Source organism: Lithobates pipiens, unplaced genomic scaffold (assembly GCF_037356315.1).
Source record: "Lithobates pipiens isolate NorthernLeopardFrog02 unplaced genomic scaffold, aLitPip1_a1.2 Scaffold_23, whole genome shotgun sequence".
NCBI classification, from domain to species: Eukaryota; Metazoa; Chordata; class Amphibia; order Anura; family Ranidae; genus Lithobates; species Lithobates pipiens.
In genome coordinates this window covers 214767429-214789173 of record NW_027507785.1, presented here as the reverse complement: position 1 = coordinate 214789173, position 21745 = coordinate 214767429, and the positions used below count along the sequence as shown (strand labels likewise).

The 21745-nt window shown below is 45.4% G+C and overlaps 1 protein-coding gene across 1 annotated transcript in view; it reads left to right on the top strand.

The window, feature by feature from the left end:
• The window catches only part of SLC71A1 (solute carrier family 71 member 1), a 132047-nt gene that overhangs the window by 92105 nt on the left and 18197 nt on the right, over positions 1–21745 (top strand). Inside the window, exons 8-10 of the mRNA XM_077452838.1 lie at positions 530–643; positions 16519–16590; positions 21227–21339. Of these exons, the coding sequence (XP_077308964.1) occupies positions 530–643; positions 16519–16590; positions 21227–21339 (299 nt within the window). The remainder of the gene's footprint in view (positions 1–529; positions 644–16518; positions 16591–21226; positions 21340–21745) is intronic.

The following is a 21745-nucleotide window of genomic DNA, read 5'->3' as shown; positions in this document are numbered from 1 at the left end:
AAGAGCTCCTATAATAAGGCTTATTTGTAGGTATTGTAAATATTTCCTAAACTTGCACAGTTTAGGAGATATTTACTATATACTCTGCTGCCAACAATATTGGAGACTAAAGGAGTGGCCGATCGTGCCCTTTCTTTAGGGTCCTGTGCCATGACCGGTGGCACACGTGGGAGTGACGTCAACCCGGCTCCGGCCAATTACAGCACTGGAGCCTGTGAACATGGAAGAAACATCGGGGAAAATGTCAGTCGTCTCAGCGTTGTGCTGCTGCAACAGCTTAGTTCTAAGATAAGCATTTCATAATGAGTTAGTATGCAATTTTTTCTTTTTTAGGGTTTACAACTTCTTTAACACTCCTGTTTAATTAGGAACTAGTTTGAAAGACACTTCAGATCTTGCACATGGCTTGATGCAGCATGTTTGGACTCCTTAGTTCTTTACTGTGGTATATTATTATTATTATTATTTTTTTAAATACGGATTTTGTTATTCTTATAACCTTCCTTTTCTTTTCTTTTTTTTTTTTCAGTCTCTGAAGAAGGTCGGCCAGGATTCCATTGTGTTGCTTATCTGTATCACAGTGTTCCTTTCCTACCTCCCTGAGGCTGGGCAGTATTCCAGCTTTTTTTTGTACCTCAGACAGGTAAGCAATATAGGCATCCCCTAGGATGTGTGATGGGGTAGGTGAATTGTATACCTGACACTAGAAAACAAGTAATAATCGGACAGAGTCTAAAAATCACTTCCACAGTGCCCTTGGACAAATCTGTTTTAATGAACAGCATATGTCCTAAAGAAAAATTCCATATAACATTAGCAGCGCTTCTTCTAAATTCCCTAAGAGTACTCTCAATTCTAATAAACTCTATACAATTTGTAAGCGTTGTAATACTGGTCAGAAAGCCCTTAGCAATACATTAAAAATACATTAAAAATACATTAAAAAGTTTGTTGGTGGGCTAAAGTGACTGTGCTGACACACAAGGACCATATGATCAGGCTCCAAAAGTGATTCACATGTAGGAAAACTTCTTCCACCACACCTCCTGTGAAGATCCCTGTAGGTAATACTTACCAGACACAGCTGGTTTCAAAGCGTATCAAAAATACAGATGAACCATCAGTTGCGACCCAGCGCCTTGAATAGAGGTTTAGCTCGCCATCAAATAAAAAGGGAACATCCTAGCGTAATCCCGTTTATCATTTTCATTTATTAATCAAATTAAAAGCTCCAAATAAAATACTCACAAACACTCAATATAATACAACGTATCAATTCTAGGCTCAGGAGTGAGAACGTCTCTAAACTAATACCGCTCCCGCGATGTTCCCGGGCAGGCCAGACAAGTCCTCGCACTCCTCTCTCGGTCGGCTGCTGCGTTGCTCCGCTGTGACATGTTTCAGTCATCACTTTTGTCAGAGGGCCTGGCTGCGCAGCTATTCACATAAATACACTTGCCGCTATGGAGGGCACTTCCTCCCGCGGTCACATGCGAGCTGACATCATCTTTCAATGCTCAGCTCCAGTACGCAATGTATCGCACACCGCACAAGCCGTGACAGGCAGCCAAACTCAAAAGTTCATACGCCGCAGACATGCCAATAGTTTTAACAACTCTACAGTGTGTAACACATTGTGACATATACAATACATACATACTATCAACCAAACCAATATCCAGACGTTATTTAATTGATTGATGCACATTAACCTCCTCAGATGAATCGTCCTCGTGTTAATAGAATTATCAACAAAATGTAAACGGGACATCTCTAACATAAAAATATACATACATAAATATATATGGGATCTTCTAGCTTAGTTGTACGTCCTACATTAGCCACTAAGTATCTGTGTCTGGTAAATGTATTACCTACAGGGATCTTCAGAGGAGGTGTGGTGGAGGAAGTTTTCCCACATGTGAATCACTTTTGGAGCCTGATCATATGGACCTTGTGTGTGTCAGCACAGTCACTTTAGCCCACCAATGAACTTTTTAATGTATTTTTAATGTATTGCTGGATCGTATAGTTGACTCTTGCTCTGTCGACAGTTTTTGAATGTTTTTGTTAAAGTGAAAATTGCATGAAAAAATATACTATCGAACACTAAAATCTATTTTGCCTGCCCAGTTCAAATTGTGTTAAAAATGATCAAGATCTTCATAATTACTTTGTCTCTTCTTGTCCATCTGAGAGTTTTGGATGTTCTTTCCCAACCTTTGCCTATTTCACAGATGCTGCTTGCTTTGCCTTAGGAATATTTTAGAGTTATGCCTTAGTTGAAAGCGTTAACTACATATTGTCAATCTACAATCTGTTTAACATCCTCCGGTATGAAGCCTCTTGCTGAAGTTATGCTAATAAACCTTTCTTTCTCTAGTCATCTTCCAGGAGGGCACATCTGAGAGATGACTGGTCCACCTGACAGGAAACACAATCAACACATGAGGTTAAAAGGCCCCTTTCTTCCCCCTGCACCTCAGTTCTTGATTGTGTTACCCGGCAGCAAAACATTTGTTATTTGTCATATATTGTTATATTTGTCAGACCTAAAGTCTGTAGTGGATGGTCCCACCCTGGGAACTGGGTGCCAAAGCCAGGGAGGGCTGCAGGCCCAGCCAGGGTTCAGTCCCTACTCAAGGGGGACCCCCAATGACTGGTGGTACTCCCCGGTTAAAAGCTTCCTGGGCACAGTGGCATATCCCGGAACTCTTGTGGGTACATGCCTCCTCCCTTACCTTCCACCCAATCCGGGTACTTGGAGGATGAAGGAACCGGAGGGTCAGCAGCGGTCCAGGCCGCTGGAGGATGAAGGGTGTCGTTTTCCGGCATTGCAGCTTCATGGGGAGCGCTGGAAACACTCCTAGGCAGGAGTGTATTGGACGGGTGGCGCAAGATGGCACCGCTTCGGGGCGGCATCACTTCCTGTTCCGGTCCACCCCAAAGTCGTGGATTCGGAGACACTAGAGGCCAAAAGGCATTACTTCCGGCGGCGGGACTCCAGCAAGATGGTGCAGAGTGGCATCCTGACCATAAGAGTCTGGAGCCAGGAGGAGGTTCCTCAGGCCATACTCACCTCCTGGATACTCACAGCAGTGCTCCTTGGAAGACGGAACCAGCTGAGGTCAGGAATGGAGGGAGAGGAGCACACAGCGGTGGCTGCAACTCAGGAGGGGACCACGAGTGATGAGCCTTCCACTAATTGGCCAGGGGTGGGTTAGGGGGGGTCTTACCCACACCCCTTGGGGGGGGGGGGGGGCATGGCAGGAGAAAGAGTACAGCCTGCTAAAATATGAGTGCTGTCTTGTCTTTTGTCTTAGAACCTAGTGCATCTTATCACGGGACCCACAATGCCAAGGGCAAAAATCCCCCTCCCTCTAGAACAAAAAGGTGTGGGAATTGTAATGAGAGGTTTTGCGTTATCCTGTGGGAGTCTTTTTGTTACAGCTGCATAATTATAACCTGTGAGGTCTCCTTACCCGACAGTTTGATTGACTTCCTTACAGTACAGTCAGAGATACTGCACTCCAATCCCTGAAGACAGTTATTGCATGTAAGGAAGAGCCTAGCACTTGTGGCAGAGAGGCTCTGTCTTCTAGGAAAGGTACTTCATCTCTAGGGGGTACAGAGAACCCAGCAGAGGCCTCCCTCTTCTATCACTTCGGGAGTAGATGAGTTTGAGGAAAGCTCTATGGGGAAGGGGAAAACTCAGACTCTAAAAACCAGGACAATGACAGTCCTAGACTTGGACATCTCTTTCCTGTGGAGGTATGGGACAGTTACTCAGGGCAATCTATGCCTCTGAGGACATCCCAGAGCCTCCAGTACAGGTAACGGCCCAGGATAACATGTATAAGGCATTAGGGAAGCCTCAGTCCATGATATTACCAGTGCATCAAAGGCATAAGGAAAAAGGAGGGACTTTGGACGTTTTAGGCACAGTTTAGACAGTATGCATAATATATTATCAAAAAAATTATTTTTATTAATTTACAGATGCTTAAAAGAAATCCACAATTCATCATACAAATACAGTATATTCTACTGCTACCACGTTAGACCGAAATTGGTTCAATAGAACTATAACAATGCACGGCACAATGATTAAACATCTGAAAGAGATCCAAGATTCCGGTTTTCATGGCGGCGACATAGTAGTCTATCATGATGGATGGCTCAACATGTTGGACGTATATTTTTACACTTCTTCAGGAGCTACTTTAATTAAAAAGATTGTGGCTAGCAAGAGAAATAGAAATTACAAATAATTACACATTCACATATAAAGTAATACACTTTAAATACATACATCGGCAAATAGACTGGAACGCAGACCTCCCGGGGGGCGTGCACAACAAAATAGATGTCAAAGAGAAATTTAGAGAAAGGTCCTTAAACTAAAAACCTGGAAGAGAAAGTTTTCATTTGGGGAGGAAGAAGAAAAGTTTTTCAAAACCCCCAAATTAGATGCAGCCCTTTCTCAGGTCTCTAAAAAAAAATCCAATTTGTCCTTTAAAGACTCGGGTAGCATTAAAGACCAAATGGATAGAAGGGCTGAAACGCTTCTGCACAGAGCATGGAGTGCCAACATGGGAGCCATGGCTCCTGCCTTGGCGTCTGCCTGCGTAGCCAGAAATGTCTCTGCCCATGTTTCTAGAGGGAATAATTCCAAGGAAGTTGTAGACTCTCTGGAAAGAATAAACAAGGCTGTAGCATATTTAGCAGACACGACAGTCGAAGTTGTCATGACCACGGCTAAGTCAGCGGCCGCAAGGAGGGCTGTCTGGGTCAAATCGTGGCAAGGGGGCTATAAGTCCAGGTCACGGCTCTGCATGTTACCTTTTGAAGGCTACCAGCTTTCCCGGACTGGATCAGGTCCTTTTGAGATCTGCAGAGAAAGGGAAGAAGTTCTCGGTTAAGGCCGAGAGAGAAAGGCAGAAAATTTTTTCGTGTCCCTCCTAACCAGGGCCAAGGAGGACACGAATAGAAGGTGGGGGAATGGAAAGAGCAGACAGGTGGTTTGCTCTTTTCTGGACCTAAGGACACCAGCCAGCATCAGGGTAGGGGAAAGACTTTTTCGATTTGTCCCTCAGTGGAGAAAGCTCTCCGAAAGCACCTATATCCTACAGATTCTGACAGAGGGATATCGACTGGAACCTCCCCCCCCCCCCCCCTTCAAAATTTTACTCTGACACATCTCCCCAAATAACCATTAAGAGCAGCAGGGTTGTTGGACAACTTGCAGGGATTGGCGGACCAGGAAGTTATCATCCCGGTTCCACTGGAATATCTATACCAAGGATTTTATTCCCGTGTGTCTATGGTCCAGAAACCTTCAGGGAAATTTCGCCTGATATTGAATCTCAGGAAGCTGAACAGGTTTCTGCGACGGTATGCAGAGCATGTATACTGTGCGCAAACCTCTATTGAAGGATACCTTTTATGGCCACAGTAGATCTGAGGGATGCGTATGTCCACGGGCCGATTGCCCGGGAGCACCAATCCCTGCTGAGGTTCAGTCCTTACAAGCAAGGCGGTACAACACTGGCAATACCAAACACTTCCTTTTGGGTTATCTGCAAGCCCAAGAGTGTTTGCAAAAATCTTGGCAGAGGTTGTAGCTTACCTGCATTTACAAGCGGTATCTCTGATGCCCTATCTAGATGACCACCTGATCTATGGACAGCCTTTAGAGCAGGTGAGAGCAGACATAGACAGAGCAATCTGCACTTTGGAGAACTTGGGCTGGATAGTGAACAGGGAAAAATCATTCCTAGTACTTTCCCAAATAAAGACTTTCCTAGGATACTCTGTGTACACAGGGGCTCAGACGCGTTCTCTTTTGTTCTTTTATGGACACAGCTCCAGTAATCTTGACCGTAGGTTATTACGCCATCTTCAGGAGAGGACTAGACAGAACATTTAATACACGTGAAAACTGAACTTTACAGTTCCACCCAGGGGGGGTCCCTCTGGTAATAACCCCTCAGCCTGCTTCCTGCAGCTCAGTTTTTTTTCTGCCTAGTGAAGGACCTAGGCTCCCTGTGGGACCATCGGTCCTGGGAATTTTTCTGGATTTTTGCCTTTTGCACGAGATTTTAAGATCCTATGATCTGCTATCAACAGCCGGCTGGGTGACAGGCTGGATAATTTAGATCCCTGTAGTCTCCCCAGCCTGGCCATAGAGCGTGAGCAGACCCTAGCTACGCGCTGGGTTGGCCACGACATGCCCCTCAGGCTCCAGGGGCGGCCGGTGAGCGCAACGCTCCAGGGCACACATATGACCAGACTACCGATGTCTTTGTCACAGTGTGCGGTGGCCAGCAGCCACCCCGTACTGCTCGGGAGTGGGTCTGTGATGGGATATACCCAGCACGTCCAGATGTTAAGTACAGCTCTGCCTGCCTCGGTGGGTTTGAGCAGCTGGGCATTCCCTCGGAGGTCGATTAGGGGGTCCCTTTCCTCCCTCTCTTCTCTCTGTCCCCATTGTCCTCCCTCCCCTCTTTGTGGGGAACGCTGCATGGCTAGGCTGCTGATCAGTGTGTGTACCTGAGCCAGGAGTCCTCCGTGGGGCTCTGACCCTGGATTGGGGGCTGCACTGGTTGTCTGTGACCCTGGGTGTCCGTGGTCTCTCCGTTGGTGTCTGGGGGCTCTGCATGTGCTGTTGCCATAGTGCTCTTCTGCCGCCATTGTCTCTGTTCATTCACTGTGTACAGTTGCTTGTCGGCCATTTTCTGCGTCTCTGTAGAAAGCATGGTCAGGGGCCATTTTCCATGCGATTGTCCTCTATACGGGCCGGCCGGCAGCCATTTTGTTGTAGCTCAGAACAGCGTGTTTTTTTTGCTCTGGAAACTTGGGAGCTGACTATGGACACAGGCACCTGTAACAGAACGGCACAGCACTCGCTCGGGGTGGTGAATCCTGTGGTGGGGTCATCTCGGTCTGTAGCAGCTAGGAGGGTGGGATTGTGCACCTGTCCTAAGTCCCCAAGGGTGGCAGACAGGGTGGGTCAGCATGGCTTCAGAAACTGGTTTCTTCCTTAGAACTCCCTGCAGTTGCAACCGACTTGTCTGCAAACAGTGCAGTGCCTTTAGATACTTTGTCAGGGGTCCTTGAAATGTTCGTTGCCAGGGTGGAGGCAGTGTGCGGGCGCAAAGGTGTTAAAAAGCGGCCTTAAGTATGTTTCCTTTGCTCTCCAGGGCTTAAGTGTCAGCAATGGTGCTGCGGTGCCTGATTTGGCTAAAATGCTGGTCTGCGGACCAGGCATATATAAAAAAAAAAAGCCTTGCTTGGTGAGCGGCTATTATGAGCCTCGTTGGATGACTTTAAGAATGTCACAGGTGGGAAGAGCACCTTGTTCCCACAGTCTAGGAAGAGTAAGGAGCCACGCCGCAGGCAAGGGCCCTCATTTTCCGCTCAAGAGACTTTTTCGTCCGCGACTTTGGCCAAACTCTCCCGGTTCCGACAGGGCTACTACTGAGGGACAGAAGCGTCTCTGGACTCGCAAGCCTAACAAGCCAGCGAGCAAAAATTCTTCCGCATGAAGGTTTGCCCTCGCCCATCACTCGAGTGGGGGTCACCTTCGGGAGTTTGCAGCCCGGTGGGCCTCTCCGCTAGCTGACCAATTGGTCTGCAAACTGATTTCATCGGGCTACAAGATAGAGCTCCTCTCTTGGCCACCAAACAGATTCTTCCCCTCCAATATACCCTTACTCCTGGCTTGCCGGGAGGCCCTGTTGGGGGGCAGTAAGGGACCTGCTAAGCCGCGGGGTGATAGTGCTTGTTCTGGAAACAGAAACGTTTAAGGGGTTCTCCAATCTGTAGTCCCCAAAAAGGAAGGGGTACGTCCAATCTTGGACCTGGAAGCCCTCAATTGCTTTGTAAAAGTACAGAGGTTCAGAATGGCAATCAGTTAGCTTAGTTGCTGCTGCACTCCATCAGGGGACTCCCTGGCGTCCTTGGACTTGTAACTGCACATACCCATATGCCTCAGGCATCAGAGGTTTCTGTGGTTTGCAGTAGGGGATGCCCACTACCAGTTTGTGGCTCTCCCCTTTGGCGTGGCTTCAGCACCCTGAGTTTTTACCAAGGTATTGGCTCCAATTTTGGTGTTGCGACAACGCGGGATGGCAATCGTGGGTTACCTAGACGATTTTCTCCTGAGAGCAGCTTCAGCTTCAGAATTAAAGGAGGATGTGGCGATCACTATGCAAACCCTGCAGGAATTTGGGTGGCTGTTGAAACTAAAGAAGTCTATACTTGTGCTGGCTCAGTGCCTGGAGTACCCAGGCTTATTGCTGGACTCCATGGAAGCGGGAGTGTTTCTCCCTTGAGACAAACTGCCGACTCTCAGACCTGCGGTGAAGCTGTTGATGAACCGCAGATGGCCGTCGCTGTGCTTCTGCATGCGAGTCTTGTGCCTCATGGTGGCCTCCTTCGAGGGGGTACCGTACGCCCAATTTCACACTGGAGACTTGCAGAAGAAGATAATGACGAAGTGGGACAAATCTCCGTTATCCCTGGATCGGCAAATTTGGGTTGGCCAGTCAGTCAGGGACTCCCTGCTCTAGTGGCTGAGATCCCCGGCACTTTGGTCTGGGAATTCATTTCTAACTCTGCATTGGACAGTGATCACAGCGGTTGCCAGCCTGACCGGCTGGGACGAAGTAGTGGGAGTTCAGTCGACCCAGGGCCTCTGTTCGAGCTCCGAGCGATCAGGCTTGCCTCTCCACATGGTCAACGGCGTTGGCATATGTCAACCATCAAGGTAGAACAAGAAGCTCGGCTGCAGCACGAGAGGACGCTCACATCCTTCGGTGGGCAGAGCGACATGTACCGGCCCTGTCGGCCATATACATCCCGGGAGTAGAAAACTGGCTAAATTGCCAGATGCTGGACCCAGGAGAGTGGTCGTTGCACCTGGAGGTGTTCAGGCTTCTGTGCCTGCAGTGGGGCACACCAGACGTCGATCTCCTGGCCTCTCAGCTCAATCGGAAGGCGCAGAGGTTGTCTTGCAAGCCACCCTATCTTGTTATCCACAAGGATAAGGTGGTGTTGCATGCGTAACCTTCTTTTCTACCCAAGGTGGTTTTGGCTTTTCACCTCATTGAAGACATTGTGTTACTATCTCTGTGTCCTAAGCCGACACATCCTAAGGAGGTTGCTCTTCATTTCCTGGATGTGGTCCGGGCTCTCAGGGTATATTTGTCTGCCATGGCTCCGTTACACAAGTCAGACTCTGTTCATTTCGATAGCTGGTCAGAAAAAAGGGATGGCAGTCTCGCCCACCATTTCCAGGTGGATCAGACAGGTCATGGTCCAGGCTTATGCCTTGATGGGACAGGTGCCCCCCTTTCCTGTCATGGCCCACACCACCAGAGCAATTGGGACCTCTTGGGCTTTCTGACATCAAGCGTCAGTCGCTCAAGTGTGTAAGGAGGCGACTTGGTCAAAGTTCTACAAAGTGGATGTAAGCGCATCTTCTGATGCCTGCTTTGGCTGCATAGTTTTGCAGGCGGCCTTGTAATCTTGCAATTTTACCCTCTTTCTTCTGTTAAGAAAAAGTTCCTTTTTTTGAATGTTAATGCACTCTGCTGCATTTGTTGACCGCAAGTTATGATGCGGTTGGTTCAGATGGGGACTCCCTTGTTAGGAAGCACTGCTGGTTGTTGAAGTTATGTTGCTGTTTCCACCCCTCGTTATGACACTTCCTGGGGATGTCCCTACGGTCAAGATTACTGGAGCTGTGTCCGTCAATGAACGAAAGAGAAAACAGTATTTTTGTACTCACCATGAATCCTTTTCTCTGAAGTTCATTGACGGACACAGCACCCTTCCCTCCTATTGGTTTAAGTTATACTGCTTGTTGACGTACTGAGCTGCAGGAAGCAGGCTGAGGGGTTATTACCAGAGGGACCACCCCATGGGCGAAACTGTAAAGTTCTATTGTTTTTCACATGTATTACATGTTCTGCCTTGTCCTCTCCTGAAGGCGGCTTAATAACCTACGGTTAAGATTACTGGAGCGGTGTCCGTCAATGAACTTCAGAGAAAAGGATTTTACAGTGAGTAAAAAAAAAATTCTCCCAAAAGAAAAAATATTAAAGGTAGTAACAGCAGTTTCCTCTCTAATGCAACCCAGGGACTGCTCTTGCAGACAAGTCATGAGGGTCCTAGGCCTAATGACTTTCTGTATTCTGGCGGTTCCCTGGGCTCCGCTCCATTCCAGGGAGCTGCAGTTTTTCCTGCTATGTTCCTGGGACAAAAAGGAGTCACTGGATGGGAAGCTAGCCATTCCAGTAAGGGTAAGGGCCTCCCTAAATTGGTGGCTGGGTCAAGACACTCACCTTGGGTCATCCCTGGGCCCAGTGGAACCCTATAAAAATGACCACAGACGCAAGCGCTTGGGGTTGGGGTGCTCACTTGGGGGACCTCCGAGTGCAAGGATCCTGGGCCCCAATCCAATTAAGGACCTCTGCCAATTACAGGGAGCTTCTTGCGGTGGTTCAGGCTCTGAAGGCCTTCGGAAACGGGATTCAGGGACTAGACGTCTAAGTCGTCCTCTCAGACAATGTGACAGCTGTTTCCTATCTGAACAGTCAGGGGGGCACAAGATCCAGAAGACTATTAACTCTGGCCTTTTGAAGGGGTTGGGCCGAAGGCATCCGTCAGTCCACATAAAGGGGACCGCCAATGTGGTGTCAGATTTCCTGAGCCGTTATTTCCATCCACCAGGGGGAATGGTAACTAAACCAGATTGTATTCCTTCAGATAGGTCACAGGTTTGGGTTTCTGGAGATGGACCTTATCGCCCACAGAGGCAACAGAAAGGTGGAGCAGTTTTTCTCTCTAACCAGAGGGGGAGGATCAGAGGGAGTACATGCTCTAGCTCAGATCTGGCCAACTTTGGTGCAAACTGATTCTGATAGCCCAGAGAGACGTCTTTGCTACTCTGAGAAAATGGTCGGTTGCATTTCTAGTAGCTTGGGAAAGGTTAACCCCCATAAAGGTTAAGAGATTCCCTCCATGGAGTTTAACGCTGGTCCTAGAGGCATTGACTAAAGTGCTTTTTCGAACCAGCTCAGACCTCCATAAAATGTTTAATGCTTGTTGGCCTTTTTACTGGCCATCACAACAGCCAGAAGGATAAGTGTCAAAGAGCCTTTTCTGTTGATACTGGAAGATCGAGTGGTGCTGAGGCAAGACCCACTTTTTCTTCCCAAGGTCACATCAGTTTCATAGGTCTCAGAAGATCATTTTGCCCTGCTTTTCTGAAAACCCAAAGAACAAGGGAGAGGCAAATTTTAAGTTTTTAGATGTCAGGAGGTATTTGCATACATACTTGGATAGAGTGGAGGACTTCAGGAAGTCGACCCACCTTTTTAGTTCTATTTAGGGGCCCCAGAAAGGGAGGGCAGGCTTCTAGATCTACAGTGGCTAGGTGGATTAGGCAGACCATAGGTTTGGCTTATGAGCAGTAAGGTTCCCCAGTACCAGTAAACCTTAAAGTGGTTGTAAACCCTCCTCCACAACTTTGTCCCATGTAAATCAGCATAAAAAACCCTAATGAACACTGTAGATTTCTCCTTACTTGCTTAGTATTGTTGTAATCCTTGTTGTTCTGTAGAATGAAGTCACTGAACATGCCCAGATCTCCCCCGATTTACGGCACACACTCTATGTGCTTATCTATCTGTTATCGGGACTTCCTACGGCACACCACTGAACTCTGCTAATCATTCAGAGCTTCCTCCTACACACCATGTGACATCGCATACAGTCTGAACTTGGCCATTACTGCAGTCTTATCAGCTGAAGCTAAGTCTGACAAAGGCAAACATGCATTGGCACAAGTAAATACTATGAAATAAACAAGTAAGCTATGAACAGGGAAGCAGGGTTGCCATAGAAATGTTGGATTGAGAAGGAGGCTTGGTTAACAGTACAGAAAGTGCTCAATGTAAGGGCGGAAATACACTCCACTGTGGACTCAGAAAACAATACTTAAGATGGTGCTGCCTAACCCCTGAAGTTTTTTTAAAGTTTCTTTAACCACTTGCTTACTGGGCACTTAAACCCCCCTCAGTCCCAGACCAATTTTCAGCTTTCAGCGCTGATGCACTTTGAATGACAATTGCGCGGGCATACAACACTGTACCCAAATGAAATTTTTATCATTTTTTTCCCACAAATAGAGCTTTCTTTTGGTGGTATTTAGTTACAGCTCGGAGTTTTATTTTTTGCTAAACAAACAAAAAAAGATGCAAAAAAAAAAAAATCATGTTTTAATAGTTTGTTATAAAATTTTGCAAACGGGTCATTTTTCTCCTTCATTGAAGTGCGCTGATTAGGCGGCACTGATGGCTGCATTGGTGGGCACTGATGGGCTGCATTGGTGGGCACTGATGGGCTGCACTGGTGGGCACTGATAGGCATAGTTAAGGCGGCACTAATAGGCACAGATAAGGCGGCACCGATGGGCACAGATAAGGCGGCACTGATGGGCAAAGATGGGCACAGATAAGATGGCATGGATGGGTGGCACGGATAAGTGGCACGGATGGGTGGCACGGATGGGCACTGATAGGTACCACTGATAGATGGGACTGATGGGCACTGATAGGTGGCACTGATAGGTGGCTCTGATAGGTGGCACTGCTGGGCACTGATGGGCGGCACTGCTGGGCACTGATGGGCGGCACTGCTGGGCACTGATGGGTGTCACTGGGTCGCAGCACCTTTGAGGCAGATTGTGGGCACTGTGGGTGGCACTGTTGGTGGCACTGCTGGATGGCACTGTGGGTGGCACTGTAGGTGGCACTGTGGGCACTATGGGCACTGATGGGGGGCACTGATGGGGGGCACTTACTTTTATTCAGGATGGCACGGCGGTGGGCAGGTGGGCACTGGCAGGGGGCAGGTGGTCAGCTGTATTGCTGGCCGTGATCGGGACTGATGTCCCGATCACGGCCGCCGGTGATCGGCTTTTTTTTTCTCAGCGCGAGGAGGAATAATAGCCGATTACCGGCTCCGTTCTATCACATGATCAGCTGTCATTGGCTGACAGCTGATCACGTGATAAGGGGTCGGGATCGACCCCTTGCACGGATCGGTGATCAGGCGAGTCTCACGGACCCGCCGATCACAGAGCGCGCCGCGCGCGCCCCTCAGGGGGCGCGCAGGCCGCTCGTATCCGGGACGACGTCAATAGACGTAGTCCCGGAAATGTAGGTCCGCGCTGTTGCCGTCATTTGGCAATAGCGCGGATCTGTAGTGGTTAAACAGTAAGTAATATGCGATTTGGGCGGAGAAATCAGAGGCCTCAATAAAACATATGTTGAGCAGGACACCTTCTTAAAGCACTAGAGGGGAACAGCTATCACCTCAGGATTTGACGTTTGGAAGGAAGGTCTTGCAAGCGGTGGTTCCACCCTAAGGCAGGCCTTGAACTTCTTGTCTATTCTCTCAGGTGTGCCGTCCTGCAAGATGACTAGAAAAAATTGACAGTTACCAGTAACTGCTTTTCTAGGATATCTTCCAGGACAGCAGGCCTACTTCCCACCCCTGGTTTGATGCAAGTACTGCGAGAAGAGTTTCTCTCTGGCACAGATAGTCTATTACTTTGGTAGAACTGAGGTGCAGGGAGAAGGGAGGGGCCTTTTAACCTCATGTGTTGATTGTGTTTCCTGTCAGGTGGACCAGTCTTCTCTCAGGTGTGCCAACCTGAAACATATCCTAGAAAAGCAGTTACCTGTAAGTAACTGTCAATTTTTCAGAACATGCAGCTGCCACTTCATGCAGCTACCTGATCTCAATTTAGGCTGTCACGGGCATTCAGGATTCCCACTCATTGCTGACAGTCATTAATTATCAAAAAACAATGATTACAGCCTGGAATTACAGCAAAGGAATTTTTTCAACTTGAAAATGGACTAAATTAGCAATTGTAAAGTCTCAAATTTTTTTTCCCTCTAAAAATAACAAACGTGTTATATTTACATGCCCTGTGTAGTGGTTTTGCACAGGACAGCCCAGATCCTCCTTTTCTCTGGTCCCTCTTTGGCTCTCCTGGCCCCTCTCTCCTGATGAGTGCCCCCACAGCAAGCAGCTTGCTATGAGGGCATCCAAGCAATCTCTCCTGATTGAAAATAGAAAATGAGAAACGGCGCCAGTTATGAAATTATAATGCTGCACTAAAAATTTGTAAAAACAAAGCATGAAATGGTGAAAAATTGAGTGCAAAAAACACAAATCACCCAAAATAACGTGAGAATATTAGGTGACCACAAATCCACCATAGATAGTGTCAGAACAATCCAGCACAAATATACATGTAAATAAAACAATATATAGGTTAAAATCTTCAATATAATTTTTATTGCTAAAACCATGCCTCCTAAAGTGCAGTGTGCTTAAATCTTGAGGGAACCGAAGTGACACATAAATGTGCTCACCAGATATCTTTGGCCACAAAGTAACCTCCAGGCATATAATAGAGGGGATTCTTCCTCTTTTAGCTAGGACCTTCCAAGCCACACGCAGCTCCAATCAACTGTTTCCAGAAATTAATCAGACTTCAATTCAATCATGGATGGTAAATAGTAAATCCTCAAGCTGTTGCCCTCTGGAGTGCATATTCACAGCTCCTTTTCATCACAGCTGTGAAATTTGGCTCCCCCAAAACAAGCCACAGAGAGGCAATATAGTGTAATACTGTCGTCTTTAATAAAAAGCACTTGCATGCATATGTAAGATACAGCAGAGAACGCAGCTGGAGAATGAGGCAGGGGCTCGTCTGTCACTTGGTATGTGATGCAGGAAACGCGGCATGCGTCTCAGCTGAGAGTGGAAGTAGAGAGCTCCTGTATCAAGCGTGTTAAAGCTTCAATTTCGAATGTCCGTATTAAAGACAGTATTGCACACTATATTGCCTCTGTGGCTTGTTTTTGGTGAGCCAAACTTCACAGATCTAATGAAAAGGAGCTGGATATGCACTTCAGAGTGCAACAGCTTGAGGATTTACTATTTACCATCCATGATTGAATTGAAGTCCGATTAATTTCTGGAAACAGTTGCTTGGAGCTGCATGTGGCTTGGCAGGTCCTAGCTAAAAGAGGGATCCCCTCTATTATATGCCTGGTGGTCCCTTTGTGGCCAAAGATATCTGGTGAGCACATTTATGTCACTTCAGGTGAAGCACTTTGGTTCCTTCTAGATTTAACCACACTGCGCTTTAGGAGGCATGGCGTTGGAGAAATATATAGAATATTTGAACCTATATATTTTATTTACATGTATATTTGTGCTGGATTGTTCTGATAGTTTTTTCTATGGTGGATTTGTTGTCGCCTAATAATCTAGCCTGATTTGGTAACTGACTTTGACGGCAGCGGGAGCCAATGGCACTGCTGCTGCGGTCTCAGTCAATCAGGGGGAGAGTCCAAGACAGCCGAGGAACTCATGGACATCGCTAGAGAATGCATAGAATGTATTATGATAAAAAAAGTCGGACTTTACAAACACTATAAGCCTTAGCATGTTCTTTATTTAGGTATTGTAATTAGTAATAGATTTTCTACGTTAATCAACACATGCTGACATGGTGTAACTGCTACATTTAGCTTGGCATTAATGAACTCTGGTCATGGAAGAGTTAACAAAGCAAAACCAGTATAAAACAAGAAAAATCTGGGTATAATGACGCCTGAAAATCTAGTTTTTTATTGTTGGCCATGGATATTTCTTTAGGCCTTATTTAGAATTCTATTGAATTCCTGAAACACAAACTGTAAACTTTGAAATTTGATGGTTTGATGGTTTTAATGTTAAGTCTTGAACTTGTACAAAGTATTTTGATTTGTTGCAACTTGTGGCAGCCAACCAGATATCTCCTTTATATCTCCTTTTTTATGCAATTACAGTTGTGCTGAAAAGTTTCCCTGGCAGAAATTGTGAAATTTTGGCATTTATATTGAAAGTATGACTGATCATGCCAAAAAAAAACTGTCTTTTTAGTTAGGGATAGTGATCACTTGAAGCCATTTATTATCATAGTTTTGATGACTCGTAACTGAAATCGCCCAAATGTCTGGTCAAAGTGCATCCATATAAGAGCTAACAAACTCAACGACTATACACAGACACTAATTGCGATTTAAAAAGCCACAAATGTGGAAAATTTATCTTTTTAATTGCCATTTTAACCTGTGTGTTAACCTGATCAGGGCCATTTGGGTGATTTCTGTTATGATTTTAAAAAAAGCAAAAAAACTCTGATAATGGCTTCATGTTATCACTATATCCTTGAATAAATGACAATTTTTTGGCATGATTAGTCATAGTCAATATAAATGCTAAAATGTAACAATTTCTGCTAGGATATGCAAACTTTTGAGCACAACTGTATGAAAGTACATGCGTGAACAGCTTTCTTACTGAGTAACTGGTACAAATTGTGTCTGCTGCGTCTCACAAAAGCTCAATTATTAACAAATTAATTTATTCTCCTTACAACAGATAATGAAATTTTCCCCTGAAAGTGTGACTGCTTTCATCGCAGTGTTGGGAATACTGTCCATTGTTGCTCAGGTGAGTGAGGCATGTGTATATTATGAGAGTCTTCAAGTTTTCATTTTGGGGGGGGGGGGGGGGGGTGGAATGGTTTGCTAACACCTGCAGCCCAAAAAAGCATAATTATCTGTACTGCGTTTTTTTTTTCTTATATGTCTGAACACAGTTGCTATTTGTGTTCAAATCAATAGTCAGAAGATTAAAATCTGCACCAGAGGTTGGTAATCTACACATGTATATGTGTATGCTCATAAATTTAATGGGAATAGAATTGTGTGTATCTCGAAGCTGTATTAACATTTGCACATATATTTGTGTGTAAACAAAGTACTCTGTGGACCATTGTATGAATATTTTCTCAGCATCTTGCTTCTAGCAAGATCCTGCATAGTTGATAGGTAATATCGTGCACCAAGAGTGTTTAATTTGATTTATCTAGATTTGCTATGTGCAAAGCCATAGGAAAGCAATGTCCAGGCTTGATAATTAGTGTATACTGTCAGCTTTCTACTGCAGCTTTAAAAGGTAGTTTTCCATTTTTTTTAGACCAAAAAATTCCCAACATTCCCATTCTGCTGCACTTATCTGTTGTGCAAGCATGATTCGTCTCCGTATACTGGTAGAACAAGCCGTACTCTTCGGGATCACCAAGTATACTGGGGCGCTTTAATGTGTATCCAACTTTTTGACAAAACTACACTCTCCTTCCCTGACTTGTCAGGAAAAAACCCATCACAGTGACGAGTCAGTAATAAGACAAAAGCAGAAGGGCAAAGAATATGACAATGAAAACTGCTTGCTTTTTGTCAGTTTAATTGCTTGAGTATTTGGACATCCTAGGGGGTGTTCTATAAGAAAAGGCATTCTAGAAAGTTGACCCTTAATCTAAGGAACCATTCACATTTGCACTCTGAATGGCACTGCAGTGCACAGACAGATGTGGATTGCAGTACAAGTGCAACACACTATGCTACATGCACCTGATGTGCGGTCTAGTAACACCAGAGCATTCTGTCCATCTCTTCCCTTCATGCTCTTTGATATAGAACCGAAGATTAGGATCCCATTGCATCTTTGAACCCATATCATTTCCTGGTCCGGAATAGCCTTTATGGCCTTGTTTACACAGTCTTTGGCTTGCATATGAGTAGTGTGTGTTACAACATGTGTTTATAGAGATTTTGCAGAGGTTTCAGAAAACTTGGTTGAAGCCTTTAAAGCACCCTTTAGCTCTATAGGAGAAATTTCAAACACAAATCTTATTGGGGGTGCTGACTGTCACATTAATCTAGCTGCTACCAGACTTCAAGCTTCAGCACTTGAGGATTTTTAAAAGCCTGCTAGCAGCTTGTTTAATCAGTACTCTAATATCTATCTGCTCATTCCCAAACTGAACTTTAAAATGCAATGGAATATGGCTACCTGGAGGCATTCTGTACACAGTTGAACCGGGCGCCCCCTGAAAATGTAATTTCCCGCTTGTGTGATTTGGCTTACTGATTTTTGCAGAAGTCTCATTTTTGTCATCCCCTGCAAAAAAAATAAAATTTTTGGTGAGATACAGTAAGGGTAAAAAGTATTTGTTCCCCTGATGATTTTTGTACATTTTCCCACTGACAAATTATCAGTCTAAAATTTTAATGGGAGGTTTATTTTAACAGTGAGAGACAGAACAACAAAAATATCCAGAAAAATGCATTTTATAAAAGTTATAAATTGATTTGCATTTTAATGGGTGAAATAAGTATTTGGTCCCCTATCAATCAGCAAGATTTTTGGCTCCCTTGTGTTTTCTATATAGGTAACAAGCTGAGATTAGGAGCACCCTCTAACGCCTGGTTTACACCTATGCATTTTTTTAGTGGGTTTTCAGTTTTGCAGAAACACACTACAGTCCATTTAACATGGTTTCCAATGGATGCAGTTCACATCTGTGCATTTTATGGAAAGGCCCAGGGACTTCTGGTCTTGATTCCATAGACTTCAATAGATCAAAAGCTTGCATTGAAAAATGCAAAATGCACCTGCAATATGCAAACTACAACCTGCATAGGTGTGATTAGGCCTTAAAAAGAGTGCTCCTAATCTCAGCTTGTTACCTGTATGAAAGATGCCTAGCCACAGAATCAATCACATTCCAATCTCTCCTCCATGGCCAAGACCAAAGTATGTCCAAGGATGTCCGGGACAAGATGGTAGACCTATACAAGGCTGGAATGGGCTATAAGACCATCACCAAGCAGCTTGGTGAGAAGGTGACAACAATTGGTGTAATTATTTGCAAATGAAAGAAACTGTCAATTTCCCTCAGCCTGGGGCTCCATGCAAGATCTCGTCTGTGGAATGCTTTGGGGGTGTTTTTCTGCTAAGGGGACAGGACAACTTCAACACATCAAAGGGACGATGGTTGGGGCCTTGTACCATCAAATTTTGGGTAAGAACTTTCTTCCCTCAGCCAGGGCATTGAAAATGGGTCGTGGATGGGTATCCCAGCATGACAAGTACTAAGTCATGTTTTGCGAAGTGGTCAAACACTTATTACATGCATTTAAAGGCAAATCAATTTATAACCTTTTGTGAAATGCTTTTTTTTTTTTCTTTTTTTTTTTTTGGATTTTGTTCTGTCTCTCACTGTTAAAATAAACCTACCATTGAAATTAGACTGATCATTTCTTTGTCAGTGGGCAAACATACAAAATGAGAAGGGGATCAAATACTTTTTTCCCCTTGCTGTACTCCTAAAGGGAAATCGCGTCTAAAGGGACCCTGTGGGTCCGTTCACACAGGGGCAACTCGGATCCGACTTCAGATCGCCCCTAGTCGCCTTAAGTCGTGCTACAGGTAAAAATCAATGCAAGTGAATGAGAGTCTTCTTAATGCACACTACTGAAGTCGCTCCGACTTCAGAAAAAGTTCCTGTACTACTTCAATCCGACTTGTAGGCGACCAGTACCCATTGATTTCAATGGAGGTCGCCTCCAAGTCGGATCTCCATCTATACGGAGGTGACTCTCACAGAATTATCAGCTCTCAAGAGGGAACTCCACGCCAAATTTATGAAAACAATTTGGCATGGGTTCCCCCTCCGAGAGCATACCAGGCCCTTATCGGAGCACGCTACCTGGCCGGCCAGGAAAGGGGGTGGGGACGAGCGAGCGCCCCACCCTCCTGAGCCGTACCAGGCCGCGCGCCCTTAACATGGGGGGTGCCTTCGGGAAGGGGGGGGGGCGCGCGCGACTCCCCCACCCCAAAGCACCTTGTCCCCATGTTGATGAGGACAAGGGCCTCTTCCCGACAACCCTGGTGCTTTGGGGTGGAGGGCACGCGGCCCCCTCTTCCCCAAGACACCCCCCCATGTTGAGGGCAGGCGGCCTGGTACGGTTCAGGAGGGGGTGGGGGCGCTCGCTCGTCCCCACCCCCTTTCCTTGCCGGTCGGGTAGCGTGCTCGGATATGGGTCTGGTATGGATATGGGGGGACCCCCACGCCTTTTTTTCGGTGTAGGGGGTTCCCCTTAAAATCCATACCAGACCTAAGGGCCTGGTATGCTCTCGGAGGGGGAACCCACGCCAAAAAAAATTTTAAATAAATTTGGCGTGGAGTTCCCCCTTGAGAGCTCATTCTCTGGGCGGAGCAAAAGTCGCCTGGCCTGGGGCGACTTAAAGTCGTGTTGTAAGTCGCCCCAAGTCATGTTCAGGTCGTGTCCAAGTTGCCTCCAAAAGTTGTGTTGAAAGTCGTGTTGCCCCTGTGTGAACGGACCCTGCCTGATAATTATAAAGCCACTCCTATACAGATTCACTTTGCACATGGACGCAAACAGCTATTTCTTCAGAGCAACAAAAGGTAGGAATCTGCAACAAAGTTTAAAATCCCTGCAATGTGCATAGATCACCCAGAGGTGAATGCTTTTGGTTTTTTTTTCTCAACATAAGTGGAGTTACTCTTTTAAGCCTAACAAAGCTGATCAAAGCTTGCCAAAAGCTTGCTGTACAGACTGCTTTCATACAAGTCAAAACCTGTGTGAATACAATTCCTTATAACCTTATGGGCACGTGGAACTGCTTTTTATCCCCTAGATTTTTTTTTTTTTTTACTTGGTATTGTACTGAGATGCCCACCTTGATGCAAACAATTCCTAGCAGAATTCTTTAAAATGATTGTTGGCCTTATTGCCGAAGGTCAGATGCATAAGGTTTCATGCAAGTAAATTAAAATTCTGAGTTTTGTATAGTGTGCCTGCAGAGCCTTCAGCCACAAGCTAACTGTCCATGGGCTCTGGTTTTGCTTTGACTTGGGGCCACATCCTGCCTTTAACATGTAAAAGTCCAGCCTATCTATTGGATACAGAGTGATTTGAAAGATTTACTGTACTTGCAGCCTCATTGCGTCACCTGCTCTAAAGCCATATTGTTTGCTGTACTTAGTACAAGTGACAGACTTGATTAATCACTTTGAAATAGATTTTAAATGGTCTAAGACATGTACAGCCATTTTAATGATGGGAGCAGTCTTAATAATTGCATATGTTCAGTTACTTTTGAAAATACAAGAACAATCTGACTATACTGCCTTTAAAAGCCTTATGTCATATACCACTCTAGATATGATACCTTTTTAGCCGTTTAGTACATCATCTTTTTTTTTTTCTTTGTACAGACCATTGTCTTGAGCTTTCTCATGAGGTCAATTGGAAACAAAAATACCATTCTCTTGGGTCTGGGATTCCAAATATTGCAGTTGGCCTGGTATGGTTTTGGATCAGAACCTTGGTAAGTTTTTCATTACCTTACTGTTGGAACAAGACATTTTCAACAATACTGAGTTGTACATACTCTCCTTACAGCTAATTACTGGAAAAAACTTTCAGCACACAACTGTTATGTCAGTCTTTGCTAATGCAAATAATACACATCCTGAAACTAGAGAAACTGGCAGCACAATATGCCAATGAAGCCAGCATTCTGGATAGACTGGTCTGTCCTCTTTTCTTATTTTATAATCTAGGGTGGTGATGAAAAAAATGCTTTAGGAGTGGGTGCATTGGACAAATATGGGTTAAATACTAGATAGACCAAGCTGCCCGCCCAAGTATTTGCTTTATTATCTACCCTAAACCTGAAATGTCTAATCAGAGAAATATATCTTCTACGGATCCTCTGGGTTACCCACTCCTTC